Source organism: Lissotriton vulgaris, chromosome 3_1, assembly GCF_964263255.1.
Source record: "Lissotriton vulgaris chromosome 3_1, aLisVul1.2, whole genome shotgun sequence".
Classification (NCBI taxonomy): Eukaryota; Metazoa; Chordata; class Amphibia; order Caudata; family Salamandridae; genus Lissotriton; species Lissotriton vulgaris.
Window position 1 is genome coordinate 807,180,478 of NC_141689.1, and position 24,155 is coordinate 807,204,632.

Consider the following 24,155-nt stretch of genomic DNA (forward strand, 5'->3'; position numbering starts at 1 on the left):
GGCGGCAGGAATTTCCTCGCACTGTCGGGGATGCGCTCCGCTAGCGAGCGATGCGTGAAAATTGCAGATCTTCTTCTTTTCTCCTTGTCCAGCTTCCCAAACAGCAGGCAACAACCTCCAGAGGCCCCTCAATTTGATCAAGGACTCTAGGAAGGGCAGAACTCACTCAGCAGAGTTCAGAGGAAACTGGGGGTGGAGTCCTTTTGTTCCTGGGACTTCTTAACAGGAGACCAGCTCTCCTCAGGCCCTTAGAGATCTCTTCAAGCAAGGGGACACAGCACAAAGCAAAGTCCTTCCCCTCTCCTTGGCAGTAAAGCTATTTCAGGTCAGTTCACCGGCACACAGCAGGACAGTCCTTTCTCTTCAGTCTTCCAGCTTTCTCCTTGGCAGAGGTTCCTTCTTGATTCCAGGATATCTAATTTTCTGTAGTCTGGGTAGCCCTTTTTATACCAGTCTTTCATTTGTTCTCTAGAGGCAGAGAGGCATTGGCTTGGTCAGAACCAGTTCTGGGCAGTTCCTGAGCACTTTGTTTTTCTGTCTTCTCCTCTCCTTTCAGAGAGAGGGGCAGGGTCGTGAGTCGACCAGCAGGAGGTGGAGCCAGCATTGTGGAAGGCAGGCACAGCCCTATTCAGGTCCAGGTGCTATCCCTCCCACCACTCAAGATGCAGATGCAGTCATTCAGCCTAGGGCTGAATCATCCACCCTCCTGGGGGGCTCCCCAACCCCTGTCACTCACAAACCAGACAGTCAATTCACAAACAGGCCAAGGCACACAGAAAGGTTAGACAAGAGAACAGCCACTTCCTAAAAATGCTGTTCTCAAACACAGGATTTAAAAACCATCCTTCCTAAAAGATGTGTTATTAAATTCTGAGCTCAAGGATACCAGACTTAAATTTTCTTTCTTGCTCCTATGGGAAGATATGCAGGTACACATTATACTTAGCATTCCCCAATTATAGCCTATGGGCAAGATAGCCCTCTCAATAGTGAAAAACGAAAATGGCTGTAATTCACTACCAGAGCATGTCACACACACCAGTACATGCTCTACCCTTCATATACACTGCACCCTGTCCAGGGGGTGCCTAGGGCCTTCTATAGGGGTGTCCAATGTGTACAGAAAGGGAAGGGCAGTTAGCAACTGCACCCAGGCACCGCAGTGGCAGGCCTGAGACACCATTTTAGGGCTACTCATGTGAGTGGCACAATCAGTGCTGCAGGCCCACTAATAGCATTTGAATCATCTGCCCTGGCACACTCAGTGCACTTTACTAGGGACTTCCTAGTAATACAAATATGCCAATCATGGATAACCAATCACAATAACACTTTACTTAGGGAGCACTTGCACTTTGACACTGATTAGCAGTGGCAAAGTGCACAAAGCATCTAAATCAACAAAAACGAAATCCAGCACAGCGTCAAAAATACAGGAGGTAGAGGCAAAAAAAGTCAGGGTAAACCACACCAAAGGTGCCTGGTCTAACAGGAAATTTCACTTAAATTCGATCTGAAAAACGTCTGCAATTGTCATAATAAGAAGTGCAGGTAGAGACGCAAGTACAGGGTTCAGAAAATCACTTTTCCTTCAGAAAATCACTTTTCCTTATTTTGACTTTTAAAAACAGTTTTCTGCCGTCACACTCTGATTTAGTACTGTATACTTTATGTACAATATTGCAAGTAATCAAATAGACTTTGCCATTTGTTCTTGTCCGTAAACAATAAATATGTAAAGTATGTAATGCAGGCCAAGAGGATGATACATTTATTTACATTGATTTCTACGCCCTGAGCGGAACCATCTCATTATTCACCAGCTGGTTGAGTTATGTTCTTTTCCCAGCCTTGCTTTGTCTTGAAGTTCTCTCTGGAATACATAATTTCAGGAGTGATAAGCATATTTTATTTAAAATTGATTTGTGTGTCTTTTACTGTTGGCTAATCATTATTTCTGACCAGGGGATACAGACCCAAGGATCTTCTGGCAGTGCTGTTTTCTCATAATCATTTCTAAATCCCATTGCTTTGAACATCGTGCAGAAATCTAAGCAGGTGCTCTCTCCACCATCTCGCTAAAGGGTTTCACCGATCGCTTGAAAGAGGATGTATAATGAAATACACAGGCTGTTTTTTTCATACTGTCATCTAGGTAGGCTCGGATGAGCTACTGATTACACACATGCCCAGTATGTTATGTTATGTTATGTTATTATAAGCTTGTAGAGCGCGTTATCACCCAGGGGTAGCTAAGCGCTATCATCGGACATTAGAACCAGTAGAACCAGAGCTTTGGGGAACATTAAGGAATAGCCTTCAGAGATGTTCTGTTGGCGAGTGTCACATCAGGCCTGCTCTAATGACTGCGAGGCGGAAGCTCTTGTGACCGGTGACTGGTCTTCCTATCTTGAAGGAGAACGCTCCACAACCATATATGCTTTGCAAGAATACGAGGAATAACTACTCAATAGTTTGCACACAACACTGCTCATGCTTTTTTTCTCAGTCGCAAACCTGTTGATCAGGTGTTAGTGATGTGCAGGCAAGTGTGAAAGTTCGAAGTGAGGCCACTACAACAGCACAATCAGTTGAGCCAACCTGAAACTTGTCCACCAGACTGATGTCCATCAATGAAAGCATGTGTTATGTGCATTGCTGTCCATATAGCACATATGCTTTGCTTTGCTCATGCAATGTGTCTGTCATCTTTCTGGTGTCAAGAAGCATATCTACGTTTAACTAGCAATCTGTGCTGTGTGGTCAAGGCTTTCTATGTGTATGATGCTTGCATCTTTTTTCAGCAGCAGCCTGTTCTCACAGTTCCATGTGCTGCGGGTGCGGCCCTCGGAGTACACAGTACTGTAAGCATCAAGGAGGATCAGTTCCCCCAAAAATCAAGACAGCAAAAGCGAGATCACACTCCCTTTGCCTGCCTGAGGACATTGACCGACTTGACCCATTGTCCGTTCTTTAGACCCTCAATAGCCTCCCAATTGCTCCTTCGCTTCTGGGGAACAGCGAGAAGTGGGAATTACAGAAAGTAAATGAGAGACCTCTTTGCCTTCTGATTCTACCACTGACCTCATAACCAGGGTTGGAAAGTGCAGTGCCAGGCGCACCAAAGAGCAAACCCAGCAAAGCTGCTGCCACTTCTTCTGGCTACCTCGAATTGACGTCCATATGCACGTATCCAGACAGTACCACGGTCATATTTGTATTTCCACACTGAGTACAATAGATGTTGTGATGTATGCTTGCAAGAAATTCATGAACTTAAGTAGGTTTCATGAGCTTTTCCACTTACAGATTCCTTTCCATTTTGCCCTTAGTACCATATCAGAGATACATTGGGCTTTTACTTGCGCATCAAATACATTAATCATATTTGATTTGAAGATAACCAAACGGGTGACAACTGTACATTATGTCACAATGTTAAAGTCACAACTGGAAATGTACGCTGGGCCCTTGACTGCTTGTCTCAGGGCAACATACAACAAGCAGCCCACCTAAGTCTCATTGTTCAACACAAATACATGATCCAGTAATAAATCCCATACCATAAGCAGTCTCACAAAGAAGGCATCGTTTTGTTGGTGCAAATATATGAGCTCATGCAGTTCACGCTGTCGGCATGCGTGTGAGGGTGTTCATGCTAAACAAGCTGTCCTAAGTGGGCTACATTAGCAGGAGGGTGGCATGTCCAGGGAATAATAATACACCAATCATGGTTGGTCTTATGTAAGCTTGAAATTGAGGCAGCTCCCTAAGTCTGAAAGAATAATAAGACTTATCAATCTCAGTGTGGTCTTTTCTGAATATTCTCATTGCTTGCAATGGAGTCCCGCCAAGTGTATATTTCGGCAGGTGAGGCTAAAGTTCTTGGTGAAATCTGTCAGTAGATTCAGTATGTCTGGGTCAGTGCCCTCTAAAACTATGTGCACCCAGTCAATGCTCTCTTTTTGTGTCAGCCTTTTGCTTAAAAAATGCTGCGTTAGTTCAGATTTTTATAGTTTAATGGTACTTCTTGTGTGAAAAAGGAGAAGGGCGAGGGTGTTCAAGAACACAGTTTATACTCCAATATTGCTTCTGATTTTTGATGTTATGCTAATACATTGATGTTTGTAAAGATGCACCTAGAAATATGTTGTATGCAAGAAAATTGCACAAAATATTTTTTACAAGACTGCTGCAAAGGCCGTATTAGCCTTACTTTTAAACTATTCTGTGTTAAAGATATTTCAACAAATGAACAGATTAAGAAGGAGAGATACCTTGGTAATACACCTTCAGTGTAACAGCATGCAGGAGGGAAGATGGGGGATTGGGACCAACAAGAATATAATTATCGTTGGAGGTGCCAGTGGAAGCTGCTACCGAATGAGGGAGGTAGGTAGGGGGTTAGAATTGGAAAAAAATTGCACTTACCTGGGTACTGCCGCTGTCGCTCCTCTGACCTTCTTGCGACGACGCAGGAAGCACACTGGCTCCCAGACTCCCCTAGCCAATCACAAAGCTCCTGTCACCAGCATGAGAGCTGCATCATGATGGGTCTGAGCGCCGTGGTTCGGCTCCCAGAAAGGGAGTGGAAGGCTGTGATGTTCTCCACCAAGGCTGTGCAATACAGCCAGGTGGAGAACATACCAACTGCGCATGACTGTTTGGCCCTGGAAAGGCGGCCGGCCAAAGCATGGTGCGCAGGTATAGAGTGCCCACCAACCCCCTCCCCCCCCCTTCTTTGGACAGCCCAGCCCTGCCCTACGCCTAAGCCTGCACAGAAAAAAAAATGCTAAAAACATTACGTTGTTAAAAAATTTTTGTTTTTTGTTTGCACTGCTTTTAGTGTAGTGGGGCAACACTCCTTTGCCTTAGCAGAGAAGGCGCCGCTGGAAGGGGCATTAGAAGAAAGCATAAGTAGTCCTCAATAGCTAACAAGTGAAATTAAAAAAAAAAACACTGCAACACTGGACTTACATTTAGCCTTCGGGTTCCACCCAAGTGTCTTGTGGTGCATCAGATTGTGTAAAGCATCGCATTCAACGGATTCAAGGATCCCCCCAAAAACAGTAAAAAATAAGAAACGGATCCTGCACTATAAGTCATTAAAGCTTTCATGCAATGCTATGTTCATCCTTTCTGTCAGCCATTCTTTGTGTGAAAGGCGTGACGATTTGCCTTAAATTTCAATTGTCTGATGTGAACTTGTCCAACTCAACTGTGACCTTCGGTTACCTACCAGATGCTATGCAATGTAGGACTGTTGCTCTGATGGTTTATCCCTTCAAGCAAAGGGCAGCCATCTTTTCAGATTGCTTTGTAGAATGTAATCTATTCACTTTTAACTGGTAGTATGTGCCTCAGGATTGCAAAAATATTATTTGTTGAAAACCGATCCCATTTGCAGCATTTTTAGAGAGCCGAGACACCTGTCAATTAAATAAATGTAATGGAAAGCAATTTCTGGGACACTTGTGAGTTATGTCCTGTCTAAATGTATATATAGAACGGTATGGTTTCAGTGCATTGCATTTTATACCAACTCTATAGATCTGACAATGGTCTGCTTTTGTTCAGCAATGCAAAAATTCCCAAGAGAATCCTATTTAAAAGCCTGACCTTAGCTTTTAAAGCCCTGCATGGTGTAGGCCCCAAGTATATTGGGAAACATCTATCTTTCTATCTGCCTAACAGGGCTTTGCGGTCAGCCTCTTTGGCCAAAGCGGTAGTGCCTGCCATCAAGCGTTCTAGAATAGGTGGTCGCTCTTTTCGCTATCTGGCTCCTCGGGGCTGGAATGAGTTACCTCTGTCTTTGAGAAAGGCAAACAGCCTTCTAGCTTTTAGGAAAGCACTGAAGACCTGGCTTTTTGTCCAACAGTAGCGCTAGATTTCCCTAAGTTTTTAGCTGTTGTGTTGTTACTCTGCAGTTAGTTCTCTTCGCCAAAGCGCCGGGATGCTCTTGGGAGTAGCCGTGCGCTATAGAAGAAAATAAATAACATAACATAACATAACAAATGACCCAAGATGCATCCTTGATGACCCTGTATCACCCGCAGCAGATAATTAAATGAGGGATGTCTTTGTGTTGATATTGCAGAGAGCACATAGAACAAAATGCTGGTAAACCTGTAGAATCGAAAATATTTTGGTTCTTAAGAAAGCCATCAAGAAATATCCGCTATAAGATTGTGTCTATTTATGTTTGATATCTTCGTATCCTAGTTTCTATTATTAGGTATGAGCAAATAACAGCTGATCAGAAACTCGCTCAAATAATGGAAACAGTTTGCTTATATGTTTGCCTTTTGTTTACATCAACGACTTTTTGAAAATCTAATGATGTGCCCTAAACCGAATCATTAAAATTCTGGCTTATTTTATAATGACCAGCTCTTTTTTTAAAACAATGTGCTTATCAAAGCAGTACATTGAGTAAACGGTTATGCTGTTTCTGTTTTATTCTTTGTAGGTGAAAAACTAGAGGACTTTCTCCGCTCATTGAACAGCAGTAAACCTCTCTATTTGGGACAGACTGGACTTGGAAATATTGAAGAACTTGGAAAATTAGGTCTCGAGCCTGGAGAGAATTTTTGCATGGGAGGTCCAGGAATGATTTTTAGTCGAGAGGTTCTACGCAGAATGGTGCCACATATTGGGGAATGCCTCCGAGAGATGTATACTACTCATGAAGACGTTGAAGTGGGCAGATGTGTCAGGCGGTTTGGAGGAACCCAGTGTGTCTGGTCTTATGAGGTAAGAACAAAGGAGCCATTTGTAGGTGTTTCCGTCAAAGTTATCAAACAGGAAAATATGGACATTTAAAATTAACTCTTAAATTCATAAGGTGGTCATGCAGCCCTGACAACTGCAGATAGATGATTATGTGCAGTTTGTTCCATTTTTATGATACATCTCCAGTTCTAGAAACTCAAAGACCTCATTTGTTTTCAGCTTATGTTGTCTTTTTAGGTTGAGCCTGGGCAGTGCATGCGCTGCTCTGCGAGGCATGCTGTATTGGAGTATGGATTTGAAGCCCTGCACACTCTTCATCCATATATGTCATTAGCTTGTGTCATTGTTCTTCGTAAATGCTGGCTTCTGATTCGTTTATAGGCTTGTTAGCCCCTCCTTGGTACCACCTTGTCTTTATTTGTAACCTCCCATGAGGACTGTCCCTTTTACTTCAGTTGTTACACTGTACGTCTTTTCTATTTTCTTTAATGCGTTTCTCCTCCTGCAGGCACTACATGATTTCCCGCAACATTCAGCGCATTCAGCGTGCCATGCGCGCTTTCATGGGGCACATTGACTAAAATAGGCACTTATTTGTCAATTTGACAAACAAATGATTTTTTGGGTGAATGTGCAGCATATTGCGCTTTCACTTTATTAGCGGCCACAGACCGTTCTTTAGACAAGGCTTGTCCAAAGAAAGGGACGTGACCTCTATTTACATGAAAGCTCAGCATGGGGCGCTTGTAAACAACAACCATTTGCAATGAAATAGGTCTCGCATTTTAGAAAGTTTGACCTATTGTTATTATAAATGACACTGCCTCTTATTGCAGGTTTTTTAAATACATAAATAAAAGGCATTTCATTTACAATGCCAATAGCTCAAAATCTCGCAATTGCTAGACCTACTGCATTGCATATGTTTGTTTACGTTTCTTACAAGTTTTGCAATATACGTGAAATGCAGAGAAACGGTTGGGCATTAGTTTCCTGGCAACCATCTGTTTGGCTGTGTTTATGCCTCTAAGAATCCTTTTCTTTTGATATATATATATATTTATCTCTGTGAAACATGCAAACATCTCTGGTATCCTTGCCTTAAAGTAGATAAGTCAAGGCCATTGTCACAAGCCTTAAAATAGCCCCGAGGCAGAACTGTTGAGCATCTCTCTGGCTTCAGTTTAGTTTTTTACTTCCCTGTGAAAGCCCTGCTCCAGTTAGCCGTAGTAGCGCCAGAGAGAAAGTACCTCACGTCAGATGGCATTGTCCCTGCACCGGATGTGTGATGCAAGAAACATACTTCTGTGTATCACAAACATATGGCATACTTTATTTCCATTGTAACATACTGATTGTCCAAAAATTAACTTAATTTATTCTACCTAAAACGGAAATTCTGTTCTTACCTGCAAGACAACCGTATTTCTCTCTTCTTCTTAATGTCTCTCTCTCTCAGAGTACATTTTTTATCTGTCTAAAATCTTGGCATCATCTTTGAGTCATACTTTTCCTTTGCAACTCTTGTGTCTTCTGCTTTGTTCATGTCTATTTCAGTTGGATTCTGCTCAGAAAATGTTCTCTTTGCTGATATCAATGCTACTGTTTAGTCTGTTTATAACCCAATGTTTTTTTTCATTTTGAAGGATGCTCATCTATTTTACTTGATGTTTGTATATATATATATATCTTGTCCTCTGCAGTCTACCTTCAACTCCTACCCCACTCTTCTATTCAGATCCCTATTGTACTCCTGATTCCCCCTACATATGATCTCACTTTGCCGGTTGGATTTCCGCAATATGCAGTTATGAATTTATGCCCATTGCCCTTCGTTAAATCACAAATTGGATCATTTTCTCTCGAGTCTCTCTAAATAAAGGAACTCTCCTCCTTTTACTGTATATGTTGCTCCTACTACTACCATATCCTTCCTACCTTGAACATTACATATTTTTTGTGGTATTTTATTCATGAAATTAAATTTCAGCCGATGTGTTTTATTTATGTTCTGTTTCTATTATTTCTATGTGGGGAGCATCTGTGTGAAATCTGTAGCTAGAAACATTACAATAAATACATAAATACAACCACAATTTTAGTTTAATACGCTTTTGACTTTCCCTATAATGGCCAGCATCGTTGAATCAGCCACAGCATATTCTTCTGCACAGATTGGCCATATTGCTTTAAGGCCTATACTGTATGTATTTTGCCCTAATCCAACCAAGAGAATTGGTCTGAGGAACTGAAGAGCGTAGGCGGCCAATTTTGTCACTGAAAAGCATACGTAGCCAATTTTTACACCAAAAGTACTTTGCTTTAAATTGTGAGCCACGCCTCATCCTAAACAAAATTGAGAAAAACTAAAAAATGTATCTGTTTTTTTACAAGAATGTATCATACCTTGAAAAAATAATTTTTGAAAAATGTATTTATTCATGGGTCACATCTTTAAATGTGCATAACCACTTGGTCATCTTCAGCCGTAGTGTCGTGTGTCAGCAGATTGTTGGGATTTTCAGCCAGTTTTCAAACTGTTAGTTTGTGGAAAACGTACACTATATATTTCTACCCTTCCATTGAGAATTCTTTCCTGCTCGTTACAACCCAATACCATACAGCCACAGTCATTATTGCAGATGTTTCTCTGCCATTCCTTTCATTAGTTTTATATTGCAACCTCAACCTATGCCCACTTTTAACGCACTTTGTGAAATACCAAACTCTTTCCATTTAGGTTCCATTTTAGTACATTTCATTTTATACAATTTAAACCGGTCTTTAAGTAGGTTTCTTTGTACTGTCCACCCTCCTCTTCGGGCAGACATGTTGATATGCCCATGGTAATTATATCTAGCTATAATGTTAGCAAATTATGGATTTTAAATGCATCATAATAAGTGTAGGTGATGTAAATTTGCAAAAGTCCGGTCCTGTGGTTTTAGTGCAATATATCTATTTTTTTTTACAGGTCTTAGCCTTAAAAGATACCCATCAATAGTTGTTTTTTCATTTCAATCACAACAATAAGTGTGCCACAATGTACTGATAGATACTTATGTTTTGTGGTGCCGTTTATTGTCCACTGTATTATTTTCTTTCACCACACATTATATTTATTTATATTTTAAAACTGTTCTCACCCCCACTATTGTTTTAGAAGATTGCAAATCACCAGTATGTAAATAGAAAACATCATAATGAATGACTTTTCATTCTTTGAAAGAATCTTGAAAAGTTGCCAATTTAGTTTAGTGCCTATAGCTGAATTCAAATTACATGGCAAGAGTGTCTACAAACTGTAGCACAGGTGATCGATGCTCCACCCACCACAGTGAAGACCGCAGTGAACGCTGTAATGGTGACCACTTGAAACGCTGAGATCGATGAGCCGCGGAGAGCCGCCACCAAAGAGTTGCCGCCGAGACTCGCTGCAGAAGCCAACACTGAAGCAAGGATAAATGGAAGATATCAAGGGATAGTTCCATGCTGAATTAGATTCCGCCGTGAGACCCATAGAAACTGCACTGAAGGTCTGAGGTCTGAGTGCAGATTGCTGATCACCAAACATCGAGGAATGATTAAAGGAGGCAGACAGTGGAAAGCAGAAGTAGCAGGCTCAATGGGGATAATGCTGCATCGATCATTGGCGGTTAGAGAGTAATGAATATTGCGCGGCTCTGGAATACTCTGGCATAAGGCTCAAAGCTTAAAAACTTAAAGCGAAGCATCGAGGCTGTTCAAACAGCAAAATAGAAGGCGCAAAAGGCACACATGCTTCTTTGAGAAGCTGATAGGTGTTAACTCCAGTGAATGAGAACAGTAAGAAGAGCTGTGGTGGCAGTGTGGCACCTGACGCAGTAAGATTGTAACCCCTTCGATGCTCATGACGAGCTGAGCTTGTCATGAGGTACACTTCTCGTGTGCTCATGACGAGCTGAGCTCGTCATGACCACACCCATTTACAAGAGGTCCCAGCACAGCAGAGGAATGACTCCAGCAGCCATGGTGATAAGAATCTTCACAAGCTCTCAGCATGGGTTAACTTGTGGACAGCATGATGGAATTTTCTTTTTTAGCCTGCAGAGAGCAAAGATCTAGGTGTTCTGGCAAGCAGTCCTAGGGCTTAAGAAAATTAAAATAAGATGGGAAGACATTTGAAAGACGTAAATGCTGTAGCCAAAGTTGATGCAGTGACAGGGCTGAAAGTAAAGAAACGTTAATTGCAGGCTAAAGGGACACTAACTTCGGTCAAAGCCCCAAGTGCAGTAAAACCGTCAGGTCTAAACTCGAGGTCTGAGAGCTCTGCAGAAGATTTGTCTGAACCACAGTCCAAGCTACAGCATGCCGGATAGGACCCAGTTCTTCTAACCGATGGATCCAATAATGGTGAGAAGGGACAGCCCAGTGAATCCACGCCAGGGATAAAAAAGATGGAACTGAAGAATTGTAAAGAATTCCCAGTATTTGTGAAGAAGAATACCCAGACTACAGCTGCTCAAGGCTCGCCACATCTAAGTACAGCTCTGCCAGTGACACCAGAAGAAGATGTAGCAATTAATTCTCTTGATCTGCTTCACAAATCTCCACCTTCCTGAGCCCCAACCGTAGCCCCAATCGTAGCTCTGGTAGTTTCGGCACCTGCTCACTTGGAGGAGGGAAGTTCGCCACACTGTCAGGCAAGTCCATTGGTCTCATTTAAGTGTGAGCGGGAAATCCGTTACGCTCGCGGATTTTGCGGATTTTTGGGAAATCCGCAATCCGCGAATTTTGCGGATTTCCCGCAAAATCCGCAAAAAAAAATCCGCGAGCGTAACAGGTTCAAAAGTTGAACCCCCACTCATGCAACTATTTTACAATGGCGCCAGCAAGCTGCCAGCGCCGTTGTAAAATAGTTACAAAGTTAGCTTGCACAGGAACCACTAGATAAAACGAAGCAGGTGCTGCTTTATTTTATCTAAGTGCTTCCTGTGCAAGCTAACTTTGTAACTATTTTACAACGGCGCTGGCAGCTTGCTGGCGCCATTGTAAAATAGTTACAGCTCACAGCTCACTCAAGGGACCCCTGCGCCCTTCGGGACGATTGCATAGTAACACACACATGGACGCTCGAACTAGTTGATGCTCAAATTCAGTGACTCATTCATTAGCCCAAAAACAATCGTGAGCGTCGTCGAGGCTGGACAGGTGTGCCTTCTTCCCAAATCTACTGTGGAAAATCAGCTGTGATGCTGGATAGGCTTTGCATCCTTGACTTTCACGAGCGCAATACCGGTGCTGTTCCTGTGACCAGGAGCTTCTTTCTCTTCATCTGCTGAACTGATCTTTCTCTGACCTTTTATTCACACAAGACGAGGCACATACCCTACTGGGCACATTGTGTTCGCACGGGTTTCTGCAAGTTCGCACGCGTTTTGTACAATTTCGCAATTTGCGAAATTGTACAAAACCTTCGCGAACTTGCAGAAACCCGTGCGAACATAAAAAAAAAAAATCCGCAAATTCGCGGGAATTCGCGGATTTTGCGGATTGCGAGTTCGCAAATCCGCAAAATTCGCGAACGCGAGATTCGCAAAATTCGCCCATACCTAGTCTCATTGTATCAGCATTTGCTCCCTGGTCGATCTTCTGATGTCGAAAACAGCTTAGAACTACAGCTAGAGAGCTGGACGCAACCTCTGGAAATATCCTGTGTAATAACGGAGAAGGGCTCGGAATTACTAGGCAAAACAAGCAACTTAGAGAATAAAAGCACACAAGAGATCACGGAACTTCCATTTACCGGAGCTAACTCGCAACAGATTGAAATAAAAACCTTACTGAATCTCAAATTGGATGAGATTAGGGATATGAAAAAAATCTCGGGAGCATGAGACAGCCTCTCTCCATCTTCGGCTGGAAAAAATCAAAGAATCCATTGTAGGCATTCTTGCAAGACTGCAAGAAGCTGAGTCAAGGATAGTCCACCTTGAGGATCAGATGAGTTCTACGATCCATAAAATCAACACAGTGACGGCAGATAAGATTGCCCTTGAAAACAAGCTTGAAGAATTGGAAAACCATTCATGTCGCTCTAATCGTCGAATTGTTGGAGTGCTGGAGGGGAGTGAGGGAACCAGCACCCTCCTATGGGTTGAAACATTCATTAAACAAAAAGTGCTCCTGGATTTCACTGGAGATTTGACATTAACTAGGGCACATTAGATTCCTGCTCATCCTATCCCTAATTCTAAGTACCCTTGTACTATTTTGGCCAACTTTGCTGACTATAGAATAAAAGAGAACATTCTGGCTAAAGCGATTCAGCAGAGACAGTTCCCAATTAACGAGGGCACTAAATGACGGATTTTTCCAGATATGTCTGCAGGGGCGGCGCGCAGACATGAGGAGTTTGTGAAGCCTTTGTATTTATTTAAAGCACCCTTTAATAGTTGTTTTTTGATTTCAATCACAAGAATAAGTGTGTCACAATGTACTGATAGATACTTATGTTTTGTGGTGCCGTTTATTGTCCACTGTATTATTTTCTTTCACCACACATTAAGGGGCCGATTAGGATGGAGGATTTTCCGCCTCCTCCGGGCCGGCGGAAGCCACCTCCGGCCCGGAGGAGGCGGAAAATCCTCTGCGGACTCACCAAAGACCCACCGCCGCATTACGATGGCTGGTGGGTCTTGGTTTCTGTCCGCTGCTTTTCCGCCGCGGTCGGATTACAACCGCGGTGGAAAAGCTCTCATTTGGCTGGCAGTGTCTATCAGACACCGCCGGCCAAATTAGGAAGCATTTGAAAACATGCTTTTCCGCGGCGGTTTTTCCGCCGTGGAAAAGCATGTGTACTTTTGATTTTGGGGGCCCGTTGCGGGCCACCAGGGTGTTGGCGGGTGGGGGGTGCACATGGGGGGTACCTATGGTACCCCCCAGCATTTACATGCACAATGCGGCAGGCACCGCGCGGTGCCTGCCGCTTTGTGCATGTAAATGTTACACATGCACTTTTAACATTGCGGCCGGTGCTGCTTGAAGCAGCACCCGCCGCAATGTTAAATATCCAGGATGTGACCGCCAGGGTGGCGGTCACATCCTAATCGCACATGAGGGAACGCCGCAGCCCATGCGGACGTTCCCTCATACTCTGGGGTCGCGGACGGACTCAAGTCCGTCCGCGATCCTAATCGACCCCTAAATGTATTTATATTTTAAAACTGTTCTCACCCACTCTATTGTTTTCGAAGATTGCAAATCACCATTATGTAAATAGAAATCACCATAATGAATGACTTTTCATTCTTTGAAAGAATCTTGAAAAGTTGCCAATTTAGTTTAGTGCCTATAGCTTAATTCAAATTACATGGCAAGAGTGTCACAAACATTAGCACAGGTGATCGATGCTCCACCCACCACAGTGAAGAGCACAGTGAACGCTGTAATGGTGACCACTTGAAATGCGGAGATCGATGAGCCGCGGAGAGCCACCACAAAAGAGCTGCCACCGAGACTCGCTGCAGAAGCCAAAACTGAAGCAAGGATAAACGGAAGATATCAAGGGATAGTTCCATGCTGAATTAGACTCCGCCGTGAGCCCCATAGAAACTGCAGTGAAGGTCTGAGGTCTGAGTGCAGATTGCAGATCGCCAAACATCGAGGAATGATTAAAGGAGGCAGACAGTGGAAAGCAGTATTAGCAGGCTCAATGGGGATAATGCTGCATCGGTCATTGGCGGTAAGAGAGTAAGGAATATTGCGCGGCTCTGGCACAAAGCACAAGGGGCTCTGGCATCCATCGCACAGCAGTCTAAGCTAAGAGTGCTGGTGAGGGGAAAATTCCATATACTTTCGTGCTTGGAGGAAGCCCAGGAGTTACTGAGAGAGATTACTACTGCAAAATGATGTTGTGGGAATTAACCTGTTGGAACTACTAATCTTTGATTTTTGGTTGATTATTGTTTGCTGGGTTTTTGCTGATGTGTGGTGGGGTAGATCACCCAGGGTGCAGGAACAGGTCACCCCATTGTCAAGAAGAGAGGGAGAGATGTGGTTTGCGGGAACTGAAGGGACAACCACACTTTTGGGTCACGGGGCTTGGGGTTGGGGGATGGGCGAATTCATCAGAAAAAAAGAGCAGTAACAAACAGGGGAGAGAAGTACAGAATAGAAAATGGAATGTCAAGAAATTAGTTTTTTTACTGGAAATATGAATACAACTAGCAGATGTCGTATTATATCATTGAATGTCAACGGCATACTGAATAGACAAAAATATGGGGGGTTGAAAAGATGGCTTGTTACACTAAAACCTCAAGTTCTGTTTATCCAGGAAACTCATTTGAAAACTAACTTACCAACACTTTTTATCCCCTGAATGTTTTCTAGAGCCTTTTTTGCTTTGGCTGGGGTGGCGATGAGAGGGGTGGCAATTTATTTCTCTAGAAAAATGGATTGGGAATTTGTTCAAGAAAAGCGAAATCCCCAGGGTAGGTGGATTTGGGTCATGGTGAAAATTAATCGGAATTTTATTAATTACTATGGGACTATTACAGATGCTACATCTACATTATCAACAATACATAGGCTTCTTATTGGTATCTCCAGTCAGATTGTTTTATGTGGTGACTTTAATTTTATACAAGATTTGAAAACAGATACCTCAAACAAGAATAAGAAACAGTTGAAGCCCAAGACATAAAAAGTTTTTGATGCTTTTACCCAGGATCTGCAATTAATAGATGCCTGGCGAAGAGTTAATCAGACTGCTCAGGGTTATACTTGTTATTCTAGCTAATTTCACACTGCTTCACGCATTGAAATTCTTATTACCATCACGCTCTTTGGTGCGTACTGCGGCAGAAATTGGGCCGAATGGTTTTTCGTACCAATCCTATGTTCAAATTCAATTAGAAATTGGGGATGCGAGGAGGATGAGGTCCAGGTGGCAGATGGATCGCCTCCTTCTCCAAGATCTTTTGTGGGTGAAGAGATTTAAGGAATGGATATTAGACTTTTTTTATAGAAACAAAGGATCGGCTGAAATCTTCTCAGTTTGGGGTGGATTTAAAGCGGCGGCTCGCAGACAAATGATTACAGCAACAGTAGGGAAGGTGAGAAAACGCCGAGAAAAAATTGCAGTACTGCAGTTATCCCTTGAAAGCTCCTCTAGACTACGAAATTCCCCATTACGGGGTCAGTGGGAAGAAACAAAGAAGACGTTGCGAGATTATTTCATTCTTGAGGTTATTAATAGTTCTCAGACCTATTTACAATGGGTCTATGAAGAAAGCCAAATGGTGGGGAAAATGCTAGCTTGGACTACTAAAGCACGACAGGAATCAGCCTTTATCTGAGGCTGTTCATACAGCAAAATAGAAGGCACAAAAGGCACACATGCTTCTTTGAGAAGCTGATAGGTGTTAACTCCAGTGAATGAGAACAGTAAGAAGAGCTGTGGTGGCAGTGTGGCACCTGACGCAGTAAGATTGTAACCCCTTCGATGCTCATGACGAGCTGAGCTTGTCATGAGGTACACTTCTCGTGTGCTCATGACGAGCTGAGCTCGTCATGACCACACCCATTTACAATAGGTCCCAGCACAGCAGAGAAATGACTCCAGCAGCCATGGTGATAAGAATCTTCACAAGCTCTCAGCATGGGTTAACTTGTGGACAGCCTGATGGAATTTTCTTTTTTAGCCTGCAGAGAGCAAAGATCTAGGTGTTCTGGCAAGCAGTCCTAGGGCTTAAGAAAATTAAAATAAGATGGGAAGACATTTGAAAGACGTAAATGCTGTAGCCAAAGTTGATGCAGTGACAGGGCTGAAAGTAAAGAAACGTTAATTGCAGGCTAAAGGGACACTAACTTCGGTCAAAGCCCCAAGTGCAGTAAAACCGTCAGGTCTAAACTCGAGGTCTGAGAGCTCTGCAGAAGATTTGTCTGAACCACAGTCCAAGCTACAGCATGCCGGATAGGACCCAGTTCTTCTAACGGATGGATCCAATAATGGTGAGAAGGAACAGCCCAGTGAATCCACGCCAGGGATAAAAAAGATGGAACTGAAGAATTGTAAAGAATTCCCAGTATTTGTGAAGAAGAATACCCAGACTACTGCTGCTCAAGGCTCGCCACATCTAAGTACAGCTCTGCCAGTGACACCAGAAGAAGATGTAGCAATTAATTCTCTTGATCTGCTTCACAAATCTCCACCTTCCTGAGCCCCAACCGTAGCCCCAATCGTAGCTCTGGTAGTTTCGGCACCTGCTCACTTGGAGGAGGGAAGTTCGCCACACTGTCAGTCAAGTCCATTGGTCTCATTGTATCAGCATTTGCTCCCTGGTCGATCTTCTGATGTCGAAAACAGCTTAGAACTACAGCTAGAGAGCTGGACGCAACCTCTGGAAATATCCTGTGTAATAACGGAGAAGGGCTCGGAATTACTAGGCAAAACAAGCAACTTAGAGAATAAAAGCACACAAGAGATCACGGAACTTCCATTTACCGGAGCTAACTCGCAACAGATTGAAATAAAAACCTTACTGAATCTCAAATTGGATGAGATTAGGGATATGAAAAAAATCTCGGGAGAATGAGACAGCCTCTCTCCATCATCGGCTGGAAAAAATCAAAGAATCCATTGCAGGCATTCTTGCAAGACTGCAAGAAGCTGAGTCAAGGATAGTCCACCTTGAGGATCAGATGAGTTCTACGATCCATAAAATCAACACAGTGACGGCAGATAAGATTGCCCTTGAAAACAAGCTTGAAGAATTGGAAAACCATTCATGTCGCTCTAATCGTCGAGTTGTTGGAGTGCTGGAGGGGAGTGAGGGAACCAGCACCCTCCTATGGGTTGAAACATTCATTAAACAAAAAGTGCTCCTGGATTTCACTGGAGATTTGACATTAACTAGGGCACATTAGATTCCTGCTCATCCTATCCCTAATTCTAAGTACCCTTGTACTATTGTGGCCAACTTTGCTGACTATAGAATAAAAGAGAACATTCTGGCTAAAGCGATTCAGCAGAGACAGTTCCCAATTAACGAGGGCACTAAATGACGGATTTTTCCAGATATGTCTGCAGGGGCGGCGCGCAGACATAAGGAGTTTGTGAAGCCTTTGTATTTATTTAAAGCACCCTTTAATAGTTGTTTTTTGATTTCAATCACAAAAATAAGTGTGTCACAATGTACTGATAGATACTTATGTTTTGTGGTGCCGTTTATTGTCCACTGTATTATTTTCTTTCACCACACATTAAATGTATTTATATTTTAAAACTGTTCTCACCCACTCTATTGTTTTCGAAGATTGCAAATCACCATTATGTAAATAGAAATCACCATAATGAATGACTTTTCATTCTTTGAAAGAATCTTGAAAAGTTGCCAATTTAGTTTAGTGCCTATAACTTAATTCAAATTACATGGCAAGAGTGTCACAAACATTAGCACAGGCGATCGATGCTCCACCCACCACAGTGAAGAGCACAGTGAACGCTGTAATGGTGACCACTTGAAATGCGGAGATCGATGAGCCGCGGAGAGCCACCACAAAAGAGCTGCCACCGAGACTCGCTGCAGAAGCCAAAACTGAAGCAAGGATAAACGGAAGATATCAAGGGATAGTTCCATGCTGAATTATACTCCGCCGTGAGCCCCATAGAAACTGCAGTGAAGGTCTGAGGTCTGAGTGCAGATTGCTGATCGCCAAACATCGAGGAATGATTAAAGGAGGCAGACAGTGGAAAGCAGTATTAGCAGGCTCAATGGGGATAATGCTGCATCGGTCATTGGTGGTAAGAGAGTAAGGAATATAGCGCGGCTCTGGCACAAAGCACAAGGGGCTCTGGCATCCATCGCACAGCAGTCTAAGCTAAGGGTGCTGGTGAGGGGAAAATTCCATATACTTTCGTGCTTGGAGGAAGCCCAGGAGTTACTGAGAGAGATTACTACTGCAAAATGATGTTGTGGGAATTAACCTGTTGGAACTACTAATCTTTGATTTTTGGTTGATTATTGTTTGCTGGGTTTTTGCTGATGTGTGGTGGGGTAGATCACCCAGGGTGCAGGAACAGGTCACCCCATTGTCAAGAAGAGAGGGAGAGATGTGGTTTGCGGGAACTGAAGGGACAACCACACTTTTGGGTCACGGGGCTTGGGGTTGGGGGATGGGCGAATTCATCAGAAAAAAAGAGCAGTAACAAACAGGGGAGAGAAGTACAGAATAGAAAATGGAATGTCAAGAAATTAGTTTTTTACTGGAAATATGAATACAACTAGCAGATGTCGTATTATATCATTGAATGTCAACGGCATACTGAATAGACAAAAATATGGGGGGTTGAAAAGATGGCTTGTTACACTAAAACCTCAAGTTCTGTTTATCCAGGAAACTCATTTGAAAACTAACTTACCAACACTTTTTATCCCCTGAATGTTTTCTAGAGCCTTTTTTGCTTTGGCTGGGGTGGCGATGAGAGGGGTGGCAATTTATTTCTCTAGAAAAATGGATTGGGAATTTGTTCAAGAAAAGCGAAATCCCCAGGGTAGGTGGATTTGGGTCATGGTGAAAATTAATCGGAATTTTATTAATTACTATGGGACTATTACAGATGCTACATCTACATTATCAACAATACATAGGCTTCTTATTGGTATCTCCAGTCAGATTGTTTTATGTGGTGACTTTAATTTTATACAAGATTTGAAAACAGATACCTCAAACAAGAATAAGAAACAGTTGAAGCCCAAGACATAAAAAGTTTTTGATGCTTTTACCCAGGATCTGCAATTAATAGATGCCTGGCGAAGAGTTAATCAGACTGCTCAGGGTTATACTTGTTATTCTAGCTAATTTCACACTGCTTCACGCATTGAAATTCTTATTACCATCACGCTCTTTGGTGCGTACTGCGGCAGAAATTGGGCCGAATGGTTTTTCGTACCAATCCTATGTTCAAATTCAATTAGAAATTGGGGATGCGAGGAGGATGAGGTCCAGGTGGCAGATGGATCGCCTCCTTCTCCAAGATCTTTTGTGGGTGAAGAGATTTAAGGAATGGATATTAGACTTTTTTTTATAGAAACAAAGGATCGGCTGAAATCTTCTCAGTTTGGGGTGGATTTAAAGCGGCGGCTCGCAGACAAATGATTACAGCAACAGTAGGGAAGGTGAGAAAACGACGAGAAAAAATTGCAGTACTGCAGTTATCCCTTGAAAGCTCCTCTAGACTACGAAATTCCCCATTACGGGGTCAGTGGGAAGAAACAAATAAGACGTTGCGAGATTATTTCATTCTTGAGGTTATTAATAGTTCTCAGACCTATTTACAATGGGTCTAAGAAGAAAGCCAAATGGTGGGGAAAATGCTAGCTTGGACTACTAAAGCACAACAGGAATCAGCCTTTATCTTGGAGGTAATAGACCCTAAGACTAGTACAGCAGTAACTGATAGAGCAGATATTGCTTGGGTCTTTGTCGAACATTATCAACAACTATAGACCACTAAATATATGGTCAGCCAGGAAGCGATTCATGAATATTTGCAGGGGTAGAACTTCCTAGGGTATCAGAGAACTCAGCTGATCAGTTACAAAATGAAATAATATAATCAGAAATGTTGGCAGTCATAAAGTCTATGGCTGGAGCAAAAGCCTGTGGGGAAGACGGACTCCCTATCAAATTTTATAAAATCTTTGCTAAAGAGCTGTTACCTTTTCTAAAGAAATTATTCAATTGTATATAAACTGGAGGCGCTGTTCCTTTGGAGTTTAAGAGGGTGATCATGGTCAGCTTTACGAAAAAGTGTAAGGAACCTAATAACGTGAACTCATACAGTCCCTTAAACGCTGATTATAAGATCTTGATGAAAGTATAGGCACAGCGATTTACCCCTTTGGCTCAGGAAGTAATCCATGTCGAACAAACATGTTTTTTCGAGAGACGGACTATGTAATCTAATACTGGGTATCTGATTTAAGCATTAGATAATACTAATAAGACTCCAGCCTGCATCATGATGATTGATGCGGAAAAGACTTCAATCTAGTCAACTGGGATGCTCCATTTTTTGGGCTCGAAAGGTTTGGTGTTCTGGCCCAAGTCATCTCTAAGCTGCAAAATATCTATTGGGGGTGCTCAGGCTCAGCTAGTGATCAATGGGAATCAAGTAGGGTCAGTGGATGTTAATCGGGGGTACAGGCAAGGTTGTCCCTTATCACCCTTATTATTTACCTTTTTATAGAACCCCTAGCAATTAAAATAAGACCTAACATGAACATTCAAGCCCCGATATTAGTTATGGCAAAATTAAAGCTCTTTGCAGATGACTTTTTTATCTGAGTCCCGAAAAGCAGAACATAGACCCGACAATGGCCGAATTTAGACAATTTGAACTAATTGGGGATACAGAATCAATCTAATCAAAACAGAGCTAATATTGAGTACTGGAGACAAGTTTTTTCCAGATAATTTGAAATAGCAGGCTCTTAAAACTGATCCTATACGTTATCTTGGGATTTTTGGCACAGGATAATATGGCCAGCTAGCTAAGTTGAATTACGAGGCAAATAGTATTAAAAGTCAGAAATTATTGGAAAAATGGGCAAGTCTTCCGTTAATCCTGATAGGTCGCGTTGCGCTTATTAAGATTTCTATATTACCCCTCTTAATCTGTCTTTTTTCAAACATTACTATTAAGATCAATGCTAGTAATTGTAAAGGGCTTGATTCTATGATAAGATCATTCATTTGGAATAAGAAGGCTTCTAGAGTTAAACTCTCGGTATTACAATTGGATACAAACTCAGTTGGTTTAGCATTACCTCATATGTGAAGATACTATGAGTCTGCATTTTTTGATGTGGTAGCTTGCTTATTGTCTAGTACAAGACGACTAGATCCTTTTTTTATTAATAAGATGATCCAAGAAGCGGGAACAAAAATCCCCACATTTCTTAAATGTTCCAAACTTCCAAAAAAATCAGGTATAAAACGCTTCTGGATTTGTCAAGTAGACTTCAGTTTATTTTCAAACAAAGTGATTTTTCTGGGCTTCACACTCAAAAACTAAGTAAGTGTAAAGACCTGGGCCTCCATATTAATTCCACTCATTTTAGAAACTGACAGGATTGTGGTTTGGGGTTATTGAGGCAGTTTTTTATTCGGGAAATGGTGTTCACTTGCGAAGTTCAGACCAGGTGTTACAATCGGTATAAGCCTTTTTTTTTTAATACTTACTAATTGTACATCTTTAAAAAATATATATAATTTACTACTTAGTCGTGCCCCTTCCAAGGCAGCTACCGCCTTATTCTCCGCAAATGTTAGAGGGGTGGGTAACTGGTACCGCCAAACTTCTGGTATTATGTTAAACACGCTGAATAATGAGATATATCAAAGGATGATTTGCTCTTAACTGAATTTAAAGAGTTTCATTATCTAATTTTATTTTAATATGTAACTATGAACTGTCTTCCCAGTAAGCTCTGCTCAATAAAAATATTTAAAAAACAAATAGTGTCTACAAACTGCACACATACACATAGGAAAAAAAGCTGTATTGAGCAGTACACTATTTAACAATATAGCTCACTTTCCTGCACTTACAGACTGGACGGGGAAAGAAAAACAACTTTTAAAGCGATATATTATTACTTTTATTCATCACTAACACAATGCAAGACACATATTCTCATTTAGTCACTGGTATAAGTCACAGGTATTCAATGATAATAATGCACGATTGTGTTAACAAAACTGCTTATCGAAGAAGTAGATATTTTTTCTTTGTCAAAAATAGTCACATTCCGTACGCAAGGACGTTTTGCATTGAGCTTTTTATGATGACCTGTTTTGATGAATAAAGTAGAAATGATAATGTATTTTTCCATTACCAGACAAAACATCTATCACCCTGAGAATTCTGTTGTGTGCCAGTTGTTGTGTCGTACCTGTCTGCCAGCACACGTGGCTGTTCCTTCCTCTGTCGTGTATCATGCTCCTCTCTGTGGTGACAGTCCCAGGGTCCTCAGGCTGTTGTGGTTCAAGTTGCAGGGCCATTAGAGTTGAGGATTTCTGTGGTCAGCATCAAAAGCATCCCAAGACTGTGGGGCGTGTAGTTAAAATATTTCTACTTCATGCTATCTCTGATGAATTGTTCAATATTTGGTGACAATTTGGATTTAGTGAGCTCTCAGCAATTTAGCCTGTGCCTGTTTCTGTGTCACAGAAGATACCTGCCTGTGTGCTTTGTAGCTCTTTAAGTGCTGATGGACTTGATGTGGAGCAGTGCCGAGCCAGTTTTCTAGTGGACAAGTCAATGGCTCTGTGGTCTCCAAGGCTTTCTACCCTGATCTTCACTCTGAACATCCTGGTGATTTTGTACATTCCTAGGTCACAATCACACTCTGCTTAGTTTGGACGGCATTCTCAGTTGCTGCTTCTGCTCTGTTTTCTTACCATATTTGCAAGCTTGACACCTACACAACAGCTTGCTCCATAACACTTTTTCCATATCACTGTTGCTGTGCCCAGTAGCTACTCTCTGTTATGTGAGGCTAGCAGGAGCGTTTTCTTCAGTTTGTTTAAGGCTGTAAGTACTAAGCTGTATTCCTTAGGATACATTGCTTTCACCCCAATTTCTTTTAAGACTGTTTTGGGCCACAGCAGCATGATTTCTACGTCTACTGTTTGTGAAAAAATTCCAACCGAGCTGGAATAAATTGCGGATATTTATGGATACCTCAGGTGAACTTTCAAATAAATGGGACACATGGCTCTATCTGTTTAGTAATGATTTATTTCCCATTGATAGAACAATGTTTGATAATGATAGAAAGTAAGTGTTATTACTGAATTAACTAGGCAAAGAGGCTCACACGATTTTTGAACATTTACCAGATTTGTTCCCCAACCCCTAAAGGCATGTTTGTTTGAGATTATCATGAGTTTATTGAAGCAGTTGATAATTTACAGGGTTAATTGTATTAACCATATTCGCAATATGATAGAAAGGCACACATTCTAGACTTGTGTCCTAATACCCACATAAATCCATTGAGTAATATGTTGCCTTGTTAAAAATTTGATTCACATTGTGAATTTGATGGAAACCTTGGATCACTTTATAAGATATCCCGTTGTTGATCATTGTAACAACAACAACATTCAGGAGCAATTGCTAAGACATAGGAATTCCACATTAAAAGTCAAAATTTACATTCCTGTAATTGTAGAAGTTTCTCTATGGTCTTTCAAAGAGGTCAAAGCAGATAGACACCCCTCTTTCCTGGTATCTGCTGTCAAAGAGAAGCATGCAAATGAAAGCTGTGATGATAGCAGCAAATATAGTAATACTGTGCTGTCCAGTTCAAGTGGTTACTAGAAATTTTACTGTTGTCACTTTCTAACTGGAAATTTAAAAAAATGAC

The 24,155-nt window shown here is 42.0% G+C and overlaps 1 protein-coding gene across 1 annotated transcript in view; it reads left to right on the forward strand.

Annotated features, from left to right (window-relative positions):
• CHSY3 (chondroitin sulfate synthase 3) overlaps positions 1-24,155 on the forward strand; it is a 589,492-nt gene that overhangs the window by 12,586 nt on the left and 552,751 nt on the right. The window contains exon 2 of the mRNA XM_086961121.1: positions 6,470-6,753. Coding sequence (XP_086817247.1) covers positions 6,470-6,753 — 284 coding nt within the window. The remainder of the gene's footprint in view (positions 1-6,469; positions 6,754-24,155) is intronic.